We start from the raw sequence: 15,247 nt of genomic DNA, 5'->3' as shown, positions 1-15,247 counted from the left end.
AGAAAGCATGTGCACAGCACCAATAAGACCTAGCCTAGCCAAAAAATAAATGAATAAATAAACTAAATTAAAAAACAGTATTTCCAGCTTGTTTTATGAGTTAAGTAGTTGTGTATATATTTTTTTTCTCAGGGGTTATAATCATTCCATGATATATGTTAAATGGTCTCATCATCCTCTCTTTATCAGGCTTCTGTTACGCTTTAAGAAAATTATAGATTTACCTGTTCTCACTCTTAGTGGCATTCCCTAGTCATTTTAACATTTTTCATGTCTAAATCTAATAGAAACTCATTGCTCTATTTAAAATTACATTTGGTCTTTTTGACAATTTTGTTTCATAACAATTACAATTTCTTCTTATCGTTTTATTTCACATGACTTAAAATTTCTTCTTTGGAGGTATTCCTTTAAAATGTTGCTAATAGCCCCTCTATTCCACTTAAATTTATGTCATTGTTGTGAATTATCTGAAAACTAGATTTAAATGAAAAAATGTATTTTTAAAATTAGAAGGTGTATGATTTAGAAGATGAGATACAAAAACCAAGAATGTGAGATAGCTCATTAACAATTTTACACTGATATGTGTGAAATGATTTTTTAATAAAATATTTAAAAATAAAAGAAATAGAAGGTGTATTAGAATTCTGAAGGATCCACACTGTATGGTAGAAATAACATATACAGTATTATAGGTATCAGATAACGTTTAAACAATACTGTAACCACTTGAAATTTGAAAATTTTTCCTTCACCCACAGAACTGGAACTTAAAATATTAAGTGTAAAACTTGTCATCTTACAAGGTTTCATTTCTAAATTAAATATAATTATGCTTTTCCTGTAAGGTGTTAGTTGCTCAGTCATGTCCAGTTCTTTGCAACTGCATGGACTATTGCCCACCAGGCTCCCCTCTCCACAGAATTCTCCAGGCAAGAATACTGGAGTGAGTAGCCCTTCCCTTCTCCAGGAGATCTTCCTGACTCAGGAATCGAACCTGAGTCTCCTGCGTTGTCGGCAGATTCGTTACCACCTGAGCCACCGGGGGACTTCCCTGGTAGTCCAGTGGTTAAAACTCTGTGCTTCCAGTGCAGTGAGTGCAGGTTCAATACCAGGTCACGGACATGAGATCCCACATGCCCTAAGATGAGGCCAAATAAATTATGCTTCACTTGTCTTCAAAATCAGACAGCAACTGTTTATCAGAAAATCAACAATTAAAAGATACAGACTGTTTAGTGTTCATTCTGAGTTTGAATTTAAAACTCTGCTTTACTCCCACTATTAGAATAATTAGAACTATTTATTTCCTAGGACAGTGTAATTGATGGTTCATTTTCTGTGGAAAAGTTCAAGAGTTGCCTTTCCTGAGTTGTCCTTTTTGCTGAATTTTCAAAATGGAAAATTGTAACTTTAGGATTATGGGATTCTCAAAATGATTTTCATTGTTTTTTAAATGATAATCCATATCATGATTATGCCCTTATTTTTATTATGCTTAATCATCAAATAAAGCATGGTTTAGTCATTTAATCACTTAAGTCATGTCCAGTTCTTGCGACCCCATGGACTTGTAGCCTGCCAGGCTCCTCTGTCCATGGGATTCTCCAGGCAAGAGTATTGGAGCGGGTTGCCATTTCCTTCTCCAAAATAAAGCATAAACAGTATCATTTGAGCTTAAACTAGAATGTCTTTAGGAAATTCTGTTGGGTAGGAAATATAGTACATTTTTAAAACTTTTAAAATTATCATTGACCTATTCAGTTTTTCCGAAGTTTAGTTATAAAAATGAGTTTTCCATTATTTTTAGGGTAGGAATAGAGGCCAAGGTTTATCATATTGCATAATAACATTTACTATGAAATCTGTATATTACCTCTGATTGAAAGGTTCAATTTTCAGTCAGTAGATCAAACCATCAAGTAACATCTTTTAAAACTTTCAAAAGTTTTCAAGAAGAAAACCACAGTCTGAGCAAAGCAGTATGTATTATTATTTTAATATACTGGTATTTTTTCAGGCTCATGAGAGGCTAGAAGATTCAAAACTAGAAGCTGTCAGTGATAATAACTTGGAATTAGTCAATGAAATTCTCGAAGATATCACCCCTCTAATAAATGTGGATGAAAATGTGGCAGAACTGGTTGGTATACTCAAAGAGCCTCACTTCCAGGTAAACTTTCTCTATTCTCTTCTTTCCAAGTCCCCTGTATTCCCAAAATATTCTTTCAGTAGTTTCTGTTTAAGATGAAGTTTTTGAAAGATTTAGGGCCATATTTTACAAATTCCAACTTAGATGTTTTAATATCCTCATATGCTTATGCTACCTAAACAGATACACATACTATACAGATGTACAGTGTCTGTCAAAGAAATGCATTAGAATGGACTTTTCTTTGTGTAATTAAAAAAAAACAACCAACTACTTCACCCTTAGACCACATGCTGGACACTTTTCTCATGGTGATAGTGGATTTTTCTTCCTTAATACCACTGTTTCCCAGCCCTTCTTGTGACCAGTGATATGCCTTTTCAGTATTGCTTCTAAGACTGGGTGGCAGCTGATGACCTTAGAACAAGAGAGAGCTGTAGGGGATAGAAACAATGACATACTTTCCACAGGGACAAAAAATAAATTCAATTTAAGCATTTGTCTGTGTAGGTGAAGAGTTAATCAGTTTACCAAAGACGAATCAGTTTCAGAAGAGAGAAAGGAAAGTGGAGATTTCTTAGAAATCTATAATTAAGACAGTTTGGAATTGGGGCAGTATTAGAAAAATAGATTGCCTGAAGAGAAGAGAAACCCCAGAAATACATCCTCAGACAAATGGCAGCTTGATTTATGAGACACTGTATTTTAGTGGAGAAACAATGGACTGTTGAATAAATGGTTGTGAGATAGAAGAATAAAGTATCACCTTCTTGTCACTGCAAATCTTAGCATTAAAAATCAAATGGCAGCACCCCTATGCTTCTCCTCAAGATTTTCCATGACTCTCTAACCATGTTACTGCAAAAATTATGTAAATGTATAGTGAGATGGTTCCAACATAAATCTATATCTTAAGTACAAAAAACAGAAACACATGTCAGAGACACCATTATGCAGGGGCCAGTTAGTTGAGGCCTTAAATGCATACTAAGATATTTGAACTTTATCCAGAGGACATTGGGAAACCTTGGGTAGGGATAGAGGTGGGGGAGGTTATTAAACAGGGAGAGGTCAGATTGTGGAGCTGTATGGTTTTGTGCCAAGGTGAGAAGTTGCGATGGCAACATAGATAGTGGGAGATGTGAAGATTTTCAAGTTTTAAGCTGTAAAATCAATAGGGCTTAGTGAGTGATTACATGTGACAGCCACAGAAGAGAAATATGGGAAGTTGATAAGGACAGGATTTCTGACAAACAATTGATGGCATCTACTGAGATAAGGAACACTCTAGGAGGGCTATTTTGGGCATGCTAATGTTAAAGTAACTGGCCATGTTAAGTTTGTGGTATCTTAGAAGCATGCATCTGGTAGAACTTTGCAAGCATGCTATATTTTTTATGTAAGTATAAACTTTAATGCATAAATTTATATGAGGTCTAAAAAATATATATAAACTTGTAAAATAGCAGCAAGTAAAAATGCAGAAATTAAGACATTGCATTTTTATTACCCAAATCACCACTATACTACCATGCTGCATATTTCTCCATATTTTTTCTATTCATAAATATACATATGTATTTTTTTCTTTACTGACTGCAATCATTTTGCATAAGCTGTTTTGTAATTTACCCTTTTTTCAGCCGTTGACTTCCACTTTTCCATTTCAGTAGACCTCTGTAACATGCAGTGCATTTTACACAAAATATTCTTACAACTGGTTTGTATGTATGAATTTTCGTATTAGGTCCATATGTGGCATTAGTTAGACCATCCCTTTCTCCCTTGATTATGATGATGACCTACTAGAGAGACCAGACTAGGCCGTTATCCTGCAGAATCCACTCCTTGGGTTTACTTGTGTGCTTTCCTGATATGTTGTTTAGTTATCCTATTTCTTATAAACAGAAGTGGCTAAAGTTGTATTTGAAACTAAGATGCATCTTGGTCTTACTAGGTGGCACTGGTGGTAAAGAACCCACCTGCAGTGTAGAACACTTCAGAAACACAGGTTCAATCACTGGGTCTAGAAGATCTCCTGGAGAAGGCCTAGCAACCCACTCCAGTATTCTTGCCTGGAGAATCCCATGGACAGGAGAGCCTTGGTGGGCTACATTCCATAGGGTCACAAAGAGTTGGACATGACTAAAGCAACTTAGCTTGCACTCAGGATGCATCTTAAGTAAGGTGATACAACATAAATTAATCTGCATCATATGATGTATAATATCTGGTTGGCCCATCACTCTTCTTTTTCTCTGAATTGAAATTTTTTTTCAACTATTAATTTTGTATTGGGATGAGTGTGTTAGTCACGTACTTGTGTCTGACTCTTTGTGACTCCATGGACTATAGCCCGCCAGGCTCCTCTGTCCTAGCCAATTAACAAACAATGTTGTAATAGTTTCAAGTGAATAGTGAAGGGGTTCAGCCATACGTTGCCCCATCACTCTTCATGCTGAGATTAATTCCTTGATCAAGGGCAATGACAGCCAAATCCTACCCTTGAAAGCCTTTCCACTAAGAAGTAATCTAGTGTGTTGTTATTCTGGCATTATACAAATGCTGTTTCCTTTCAACCATTTAGTTACTGATGAGCTCAAATTAATAATCCTAGCCTGACTCAATATTTTCATTAGAGGCTGCAAAATGACATTTTTCAAATTCTCTCATTCTTAGCTGGTCTTCTTGTATAGAGTTTTTCCTCATCAGCTGAGCCGTTTAGTTAACCTACAATGCATTTCCAACTGAAAAGTTAGGGAAATGCCAGCTTCTTTCCTTTGCCAACTTTAACAGTAAAGAATTGTTTAAAAGGGCAATACCAAATGGTAACAAATGAGATTTTTTTCAGTCCTGTTTTTTAAGTAGCATTGTGGACTTACACGGAGTTTTCATTAATTCATTATGTTTCAATCGTATATAATCCTTTGTTTTGTTTTGATTTTTCAAATTATCATGACTCTTGGCCAGTTGTGGGCAGATTTTTAATATATGAGTCTGAAGCTGATGTAAAAAGCCTCAAAGTGAAAGTGAAAGTGGAGAGTGAAAAAGTTGGCTTAAAGCTCAACATTCAGAAAACAAAGATCATGGCATCCAGTCCCATTACTTCATGGGAAATAGATGGGGAAACAGTGGAAACAGTGTCAGACTTTATTTTGGGGGGCTCCAAAATCACTGCAGATGGTGATTGCAGCCATGAAATTAAAAGACGCTCACTCCTTGGAAGAAAAGTTATGACCAACCTAGATAACATATTCAAAAGCAGAGACATTACTTTGCCGACTAACGTCTATCTAGTCAAGGCTATGGTTTTTCCAGTGGTCACGTATGGATGTGAGAGTTGGACTGTGAGGAAGGCTGAGCGCCAAAGAATTGATGCTTTTGAACTGTGGTGTGGAGAAGACTCTTGAGAGTCCCTTGGACTCCAAGGAGATCCAACCAGTACATTCTGAAGGAGATCAGCCCTGGGATTTCTTTGGAAGGAATGATGCTAAAGCTGAAACTCTAGTACTTTGGCCACCTCATGGGAAGAGTTGACTCATTGGAAAAGACTCTGATGCTGGGAGTGATTGGGGGCAAGAGGAGAAGGGGACGACAGAGGATGAGATGGCTGGATGGCATCACTGCCTCGATGGACATGAATCTGAGTGAACTCTGCGAGCTGATGATGGACACGGAGGCCTGGCGTGCTGCAGTTCATGGGGTCGCAAAGAGTCAGACACGACTGAGCGACTGAACTGAACTGAAGCTGATGAGAGAGATCTGGATCAAGGGAGTTCTCAGTAGTGGTTCTAGTCTCAGGAATGGGTAATATTGCCTAAGAAGAGTGTATAGGGTAAAAACTAAGCAGCCAAGGTTAGTAATTTAAGTAGCTTCCATAATTTATAGGAATAATCCTTAATATATGAATTTGTGAGTTTTTTCTTTGTAATTTTTCTTCAGTCCTTTATACTATTTTCATGAAATGACTAAAAATTACCAATTAATGCCTTGGAAATTTTTAGTACTCTATTGGAATAATGAGCTGCTACTTTTAATAATTTATTCCGTCTGTAATCAATAACCACAGGCTGTTTTGAATCCTTCTAGTCACTCTTGGAGGCCCATGATATTGTGGCATCAAAGTGTTACGAGTCACCTCCATCAAGCCCAGAAATGAATAATTCTTCTATCAATAATCAGTTATTACCAGTAGATGCCATTCGTATTCTTGGTATTCACAAAAGGGCTGGGGAACCACTGGTGAGTTGATCAGTCAGTGCCTTCTTAAAATCTTACATATTCGTGACTGAGTCACTACTCTATCTCATTTTTTTCTTTCATAATTTATATCCTTATGAAAACTTTACTCATGTTTGTTTCATCAGTCTTTCTTGGCTTGTGTATAAAATACACAGGTGATACTCTCAACTTGATTTAACATGCAGAATTAAACCAAAATTAAACTGAAATAGAGGAGAGAAGAAGTTTGCTGGTGAGTAGAAAAGATTTCAGAGGATAACTATTTTTTTCCTGTACCCTTTGAAGAAATGAATTGAGGTTGCTTGCTAATTATATATAGTAGCAAAATGCAGCAGAACGTTATTAAAAATTGAAAACATTGGTAGGATTCTGTAAGTAAATGTTTACAGTTTCATGCTAACATGGCATTTCTGGGCCCTGACAATGAGAACAGTGAAGTGAGAAGAAAAAACACCAGGAACAAGGCCATCAGAATGCACAAATACATTGCTTGCTCCTTTGAGCTTCCTCATATCTTGTGGAATGCAGCCTAAGATATGTTTAATTTTCAAGGTTACTCTTGCCATGGAAGTCCTTTTTTTAAGGGATGGTGTATGTTGTCACAGTTGTACATGGTTTAATGAGATTGGAATATTGAGTTACGAGTGAACATGGGAAAAGTAGGAATGATTTACTCACTTATTTTTAGAATTATTTTCTTATATATACATATTCAGGAATATTTACGATTTCTTCCTAAAAACCTAAAATCAGTAATTCCATTACTTATTTTCTTCAGGGTGTAACATTTAGGGTTGAAAATAATGATCTGGTAATCGCCCGAATCCTCCATGGAGGGATGATAGACCGTCAGGGTCTGCTTCATGTGGGAGATATCATTAAAGAAGTCAATGGCCATGAAGTTGGAAACAACCCAAAGGAATTACAAGAATTATTGAAAAATATTAGTGGAAGCGTCACCCTGAAGATTTTACCAAGCTATAGAGATACCATTATTCCTCAACAGGTTAGTAATAAAATTCATGCTAATACTAAGAATCCTTTTTTTTAAAAAATGACACTGTTGGATGTAACCACCAGTTGCTACTTTTTGGCTAAAGAGAAGAGAAAAAACTGTCTGGTTTAATTGTTCTAAAGTGCCTTATTTTGTCATGGGTGAATTCTTGGTATTTTTAAACAATATTATCTTACTATTCAAAAGGAATTTACTTAAGAAATCTCTTTGTGAATACCATGAACCCTCTGTTCAATTCAGTCATCAGTTGTGTCATCTGACTGTTTGCGACCCCATGGACTGCAGCACTCCAGACCTCCCTGTCCATCACCAACTCCTAGAGTATGCTCAAACTCATGTCCATTGAGTTGGTGATGCCATCCAACCGTCTCATCCTCTGTCTTCCCTTTCTCCTCCTGCCTTCAATCTTTCCCAGCTTCAGGGTCTTTTCAAGTGAGTCAGTTCTTCACATCAAGTGGCCAAAGTATTGGAGTTTCAGCTTCAGTATCAGTCCTTCCAATGAATATTCAGCACTGATTTCCTTTAGGATGGACTGGTTGGATCTCCTTGCAGTCCAAGGGACTCTCAACAGTCTTCTCCAACACCACAGTTCAAAAGCATCAATTCTTTGGCACTCGGCTTTCTTTATAGTCCAGCTGTCACATCCATACATGACTACTGGAAAAACCATAGCTGTGACTAGATGGACCTTTATTTGCAAAGTAATGTCTCTGCTTTTTAATTTGCTGTCTAGGTTGGTATAGCTTTTCTTCCAAGGAGCAAGCGTCTTTTAATTTCATGGCTGCAATCACCATCTGCAGTGATTTTGGAGCCCCAAAAAATAAAGTCTCACTGTTTCCATTGTTTCCCCATCTATTTGCTATGAAGTGATGGGACCAGATGCCATGATCTTAGTTTTTCAAATGTTGAGTGTTAAGCCAACTTTTTGGCTTAAACTCACCTTGTGCAGTGATTTTTGGACCCTAGCATTTCGGTAACCTGCAGCTAATATGAGAAAAACCTTAAAGACTTTTTGTCATTAATTAGCAAACAGTTTTGACACATGTCCTGTTCCAAGCCCTCATGTTCCTCATGTTCCAAGAGGAAAATAAGCATGTAGTCCTGATCACCTCTAGCTTAGTGTTCTAGTGATGGGCTAAACAGAGAATGAGGCCAGAAAGAGAGGATGGGTCCAAACTGAAAAGAATCTTGAACACACCTTGGTTTGTACCATTTGCTCTCCGTTTTGTAACTGATTTTTAGGTAAAACAGATTATTAAGCATGGCAGTGTTTTAATGACAGTGGTCACTAACCTCATTATGTTGAGTGAATTTTAAAAAGAAGAGAGATGAGATTGTGTAGCCAGGAAGCAGATTTTTGAAAGTGTGAGGTAATTTGTGAAAGGCAGTTCTTAGGAAGGCTGTGATGACTGCTTTGTTTCAAATAACTGTGCCACCACTTACTAGTTTATCCTCTCTGTTTGTGTTTTCTCATCCGTATAGTTAGTATTTCTTTTCTCAAAAGATTACTGTAAGGATCAAAGAAGTTAATTCAGCAGCACCTGTCAGCCCAGCCCATGCCAGCCCATAGCTGCACGCCAGCCCATAGCTGCTGCTGTTGTTGTGATGGTGGTAATGAGGTGGTGGTGTAATTCCAAAGAAATGGTAAAGAAGGAAAAAGTGATGAGATAATTGCAAAGGAACAGTTAACACTTAAGATAAGCATGTTGAAACTTGAGAGGGTTTTCAAATCCAAATAATGTAGACATAGGAAATATTTATCAGTGTTTTAGATGCATTCAGTTATTTAGGTTTTCTAGAAATTTGTTCCAGGTATGAGTAAAACTGCAGGTCTTGTACATAAGATGCTGCCACTATACTTATTTTAATACTGTTAATATGATAATTTAAAAGACTAGTATGTCTATTTCTGTAAAAGTCTTAGAAATAACCTGTGTTGAATACCTGCTTTATATTGTTCTTTGGGAGAGTAAGAATAGTCAGTCATGAATTTTTAGCATGTAAATTGGATTTCTGAAAATACACAGGCTTGTTGTGAACTTTTGTTTAAATAAAGGATAGAGACCTTGTCTTTTCAAGGAAAATAATCATAAGAGAAATGGCATTAGAAATTAGACATTTTAAATAGCTAGTCCCTCAGACTAGCTTTATTCCTCAGTTGGCACCTAAGTATTGGAAAAGTAGGACTTAATATTTATTTATTTTTTAAAAATTATACATTAGTTGTGATAGTTAGACCTTTTTTTTAACCCCTTGTGGTTCAAACTTCAGAATTCCTACCAGCTCACCATGACTATAATGGACTTTTATGGAAAATTTTTTGTAATATCAGTAGCTAGGGCTTTGGCTCAAATCCCGTTGTAGAAACTGCACCTGGTGAATGGTCTGAAATACGTGAAATGCAAGGATCTTTAGCCCTGTCTTTAGACATACATTGTTCTCTGTCTTGTGCCTTCTCAAAATCTGCTTTTTATTTAGCCTTCAGAACTGGGAGAAGGCATTGAAATGGGGAAGGTCTAACCTTCCATCCAAGCCTGAGCCGGTCTCAGACCTGTCTTACCATAAAAAAAGAAGGGACTAACATGAAAACTTCCAACAGGAGAGATAAAACACACCCAAATTGGGATATTTTTAATGCGAAAGGGGGAATAATTACTAATTATACTAGAATGGACTGTCCTGGGCACACTGTGTTCCTCTTATAAGAGTAACACTAATGGAAAGCAAGGGCTTTTAGCCTCTCCAGTTCTGCTGCTCTTTCACTAACTGGAAGCTCCACCAACTCTATTTCTTAACTGCCATGAGAGCAGATGGAAGCCAGGAGGTCTTCATACCAGGGTTGTGTCTTTCAAAGCATGGTCAATAGATCATCTTTATCAATATCATTTGAGGCACTTATTAAAAATCCAAAATCTTTCATGAGACCACAAAATCTATATTTTTAAATTTGAAGACCAGGAGGGGTTAGAAATTGCAGCTAATTCTGAAGTTCTCCAGCTTACATGTATGTAGGTTTCCAAAGACTTTAAAATTCCATCTCTTTATTTAAGGCCAAATTAATGGGAATTCTCTCTTTAAGGCCATTATGAGCCACATAACAAAAATATGAAGAAATTTGTCTTATTTCATTCAAGGATGTACATGTAAGAATTCTCAACAATGTATTAGCAAATGAAATTTAATGATATATAAAAAAGATAATATAACGTGTCCAAGCTAGGATAGTTTCATGTTAGAAAGTTCATATATGTAACCAAATTAACAGATTAAAGAAGAAAAATATCAGTAGAAAATTCGATAAAATTCAGTACCTGTTCATGATTTTTTAAATTTATTTATTTATTTTACTTTACAATATTGTATTGGTTTTGCCATACATTTATTTGAATCCGCCATGAGTGTACATGTGTTCCCCATCCTGAACCCCCCACCCTCCTTCCTCCCCATCCCATCCCTCTGGGTCATCCCAGTGCACCAGCCCCAAGCACGCTGTATCATGCATCAAACCTGGACTGGCAGTTCGTTTCACATATGATATTTTACATGTTTCAATGCCATTCTCCCATACCATCCCACGTTCGCCCTCTCCCACAGAGTCCAAAAGACTGTTCGATACATCTGTGTCTCTTTTGCTGTCTCGCATACGGGTTATTGTTACCATCTTTCTAAATTTCATAAATATGCCTTAGTATGCTGTATTGGTGTTTTTCTTTTTGGCTTACTTGACTCTGTATAATAGGCTCCAGTTTCATCCACCTCATTAGAACTGATTCAAATGTATTCTTTTTAATGGCTGAGTAATATTCCATTGTGTACCACAGCCTTTTAAGATTAGTAAATTGGGAACAGGAAAGAACCTCCTTAATCTTACTTAAAAAAAAAAAAACTAAAACAAACATTATTCTCAATAGTTGACTGTTAGAAGCATTTCTCTTTAAAAATTAGGAATAGGACTTTAAGCTGGTCTTTCTGAGACTACTTGAGTGCCAAGCCCAGGGCCCCTGTGAAGTCCCATTTCCACTCCCAAGATGGAAAAAACCCACCATAAAGAGAAACTTGCCAAACTTCAGGCATACTTGTGCATTGGTAAAAAGGAACCACCCTCAGATGATATAACAGATATCTATTTTAACAGATGATAAAAAAAATCTTCAATTCTCTTTTAAAAAAATTCAGAATAAATGTTATCTCTGATTTTAAAGAGGTAAGTATATTTGCAAACCAGTAAGTGATGATTCATTTTAACAGTCCTGATGCTCAAACATTTCTGGAAGCAATCCATTACCAGCTGTGCTGAGACAAAGCTCCTGACAGAAAAGCCACCCAAATCTTAGACCAGCTTGGTGTCAACAAGCTTTCAGAATCCTGGCGGAAGCTGGGTGGAAAGCCGCACTTGCTATTGGGAAGGAGAGTGATCTTGTTCAGAATTTTGATGAGGCTTCCAACAGTGAGGCAAACAGAACTTCTTTAAAAAAAGAAAGAAAAGAAACTTCAAGAATGTTGACTCCTAAAAAATTTTGTTTAGGATGTAGTTAAATATAGAAACCTGTAGTATTTTAAGTTCTGAGGCTCTTGGGCACTGCTGCTTTTTAAATTTTTGTTTGTACACAATTATTTGTTTGCAGTTAATTGAGCCAAAGAAACCAGAACATAAAGTTTAAAGCAAGGGTTAATAATGTCATTGCCTAGTTAAAAAAAATTAAGAACTAGAGAAGGATGTTCATTAGTACCATTTATGTTCAATATTTTATGGAAAATTCCATAAGCACAAGAAGGCAGAAATAATTATGAAAGCAGAAGATTTGGAAAGAAGAACATAAAACATTATTTTCAAATAATATTTTTTTAACTGAAACCCTCCCTGAACTATAAATTACTAGAAATAATTTAGCAGAATGCTTTGAATTAAGATTAATATACAAAAGTCAGTTTCATTTATATATGCCATCAGCAGACATCTGTAGATATAACTAAGACATCATTTATAATAGAGAATGTCACATTTATGTCTAGAAATAACCTAATAAAAATATTCACCTCCATGCACAAAAAAATTAAGATTTAAATAGATATATCATGTTCATGGACAGGAAAACAGTATTATGAAGATATCAATTTTCCTCAAATTGACTTGTAGATTCAGTTAAATTCCAATGAAAATTTCAATAAGATTTTTCTTGGTATTTGATAAGATGCATAGCTAAGACACTTGAGGCAGAAAAGCAGAAATAGGAGCTTATTATTAATGTGTAGGAATTAATATATGTGGTATTGGCATAGGATTAGACAGAATGCGCAGTGGAAGAGAGAGTTCAGAAAGAGATCTACACATATATGTTACTTTGATATCTCACAGAGCTGATATGTCTTTCAGTGAGAAAAAGACTATTCAGTGAAAGTGTTAATTCATAGGGATAATACGTGAAAATGTGTTCCTGTTTACTGTCCGTACACTAATCAAGTAAAAGGGGATACATGGTCAGTAAACATGCGAAGAGATAGGTAAAATCACAATGTGAGATACCAGTTTATACCATTCAGTTGCAAAAAAATGTAGATGTGAATCTAGACTCTCTCTTCTACATTGCTGGTGGCGTGTAAGTTGGTATAACCACCTTGGGGGGGCAAAAGGTTTAGCATCATCAAGGCTGAAAGTTTCCACATATTAAGACATGTAATTTTTTACAGCAGTACTTGTGTAGCTGGAAACATGTTGATAAGCATGTCAGTTCCCTAAAAGAGCACATGCATATAGCATAATACTATCTTTTAAAAGTTTTAAATAGCTGTGTATTTTTGAAGATTATATATAGGTTTAATAAAACTTACAAAAAGGAAAGCAAAGAATTTGTGAACACAAGATTCAGGATGAGGGTTACCTTTGAGTTTGGGGAAGCCAGGGCAGTGCAAGGGAATGGAATGTGGGCAGGAGGACCGTGTAGGTTTCTAGCTTCTGTTTTATGTGGTAAGCTCATGACTGTTTATTCCATTATTAAAACCAACAAGATTAAAAAACAAAAGCAGACCTTGCATGGACCAATGACTCAAGTGTAGTGTAAATTAAGAATTATTAGTATGATTCAGCTCAGCGTAGGTTTATTTGTTTGTTTATACTAACAGAATGTGACCCACGTATGGTTATTTACCGTATAGGAGTATGAATTGCCCCTCAGAGCTTTTTAAACCAAATGTATAGTTTCCTTGCTGATTTCAAAATATGTTATTTGTATGTGTGCTTTTGAGACGTTCAGCCAACACATTCCCAAATGAATTACCAGCCTCTTTCTGATTTATGACCAAGGTCATGGTGGAGATGTTTCTCCAGCCTTTCACATTTGATTTCTTCTACTAACTGCTACCATTTGCACAGGCACAGCATATTTCTGTACAGTATTTTATTTTGTCAGTACTTTGATTTTTTATTTTTACTTTTTAAAAATATCTTGGAGGTAAAGTTCATAGAAATAGCATACACTTAAAGTATGTAATTAATGAATGTGGACATATTATGTACACATGAGACCCTCAATACAGTCAAGATAGTGAACATATCTGTCACCCCTAGAAGTTTTCCTGGGTTCACTGTAATCCTTCCTGCCTGCTCCTTATCCCAACCTTCATGCCAGGCAAGTACTGCTCTTCTGTCACTATAAACTAGTTTATATTTTCTGTATTTTTATATAAATGGGTTCATACAACATGAATCCTTTGATTTTGCTTTTTTTAAAAAAAAAATCTGACTTCTTTCATTCAACATAATTATTTGAGAGATTTAGCCATGTTTTCCTGTGTATCAGTAGTTGATTCCTTCTTATTGACAAGTGGTATTCCATTACATGGCTGAACCACAGTTGGATTATCCACTAACTGGCTAGTGAACATTTCTGTTGTTTCTAGTTTGGGGCTATTATAAATAAAGATGCTAAACATTTACATGCAAGTCCCTTGAGTAAATACCTAGGACTTGAAGTATTGGGTCATTTGATAGTTGTATGTTGAACTTTTAAAGAAATGGCCAAACTATTTTCAAAAGTGGTTGTACCAGTTTACATTTTCACCAACATTACATGAAAGTTGCAATTATTGCACGTCTTCACCAACATTTGGTATGGTCAGTCTTTATAATTTTAGCCATTCTTATAAGGGTGGATGGTGTCTTATGGTGATTTTAATTTGCATTTTCTTAATAATTGCTAATATTGAGCATCTTTTCATGTGCTTATTTGCCATGGTTATGACAACTTTAATGTCTTCAAATCTTTCACCCATTTTTTATTGAGTTGTTTTTTTCCATTTGTTTAGTTTTGAGAGTTCTTTATGTTTTGATACAAGTACTGTATCGGAATTATGATTTAGAAAGACTTTTTCCTAGTGAGAAGACTTGTCTTCATTCTCTTAGCAGTATAATATGAAGGCAGATGTTCTTAATTTTGGTGAAGTCTAATTAGTCCTTTTTTTAATGAATCATGCTTTTTTTCTGTGTAAAAAAAAATGTTTGTACAACACAAGGTTATAAAGATTTTCACTTTTAGTTGTATACTCACATCTTGTTCTATGATCCATTTTTTCTGAATTTTTGTTTAGGGTATAAGATACGAATCAAAGAATTGGTTTGGATTTCCTGTTTCTGTTTTTGCATCTGGGTATCCAATTTTTCCAGCTCTGTTTGTTGAAAAACTGTTTCTTTCATTAGATTTGGACCTTTTTTTTTTATTGTTTCTACTTCAAATATTTTTTCTGTTCCTCACTTTCTCCTGCCCTTTGGTGATGCATGAGCTATTCATGTTGGGCTCCTGGAAGCTGTCCCGTAGCTCACTGATACTCTTTTCATTTCT

At 35.8% G+C, this 15,247-nt stretch overlaps 1 protein-coding gene across 1 annotated transcript in view; it reads left to right on the top strand.

The window, feature by feature from the left end:
* Positions 1-15,247, top strand: part of PALS2 (protein associated with LIN7 2, MAGUK p55 family member) — a 54,383-nt gene that overhangs the window by 18,267 nt on the left and 20,869 nt on the right. The window contains exons 2-4 of the mRNA XM_068972894.1: positions 2,024-2,176; positions 6,245-6,397; positions 7,176-7,403. Coding sequence (XP_068828995.1) covers positions 2,024-2,176; positions 6,245-6,397; positions 7,176-7,403 — 534 coding nt within the window. The remainder of the gene's footprint in view (positions 1-2,023; positions 2,177-6,244; positions 6,398-7,175; positions 7,404-15,247) is intronic.

This window comes from Capricornis sumatraensis, chromosome 5 (assembly GCF_032405125.1).
Source record: "Capricornis sumatraensis isolate serow.1 chromosome 5, serow.2, whole genome shotgun sequence".
In the NCBI taxonomy this organism is placed as follows: Eukaryota; Metazoa; Chordata; class Mammalia; order Artiodactyla; family Bovidae; genus Capricornis; species Capricornis sumatraensis.
Note: the sequence above shows the minus strand (reverse complement) of the source record. Positions and strands in the feature narration are given on the sequence as shown.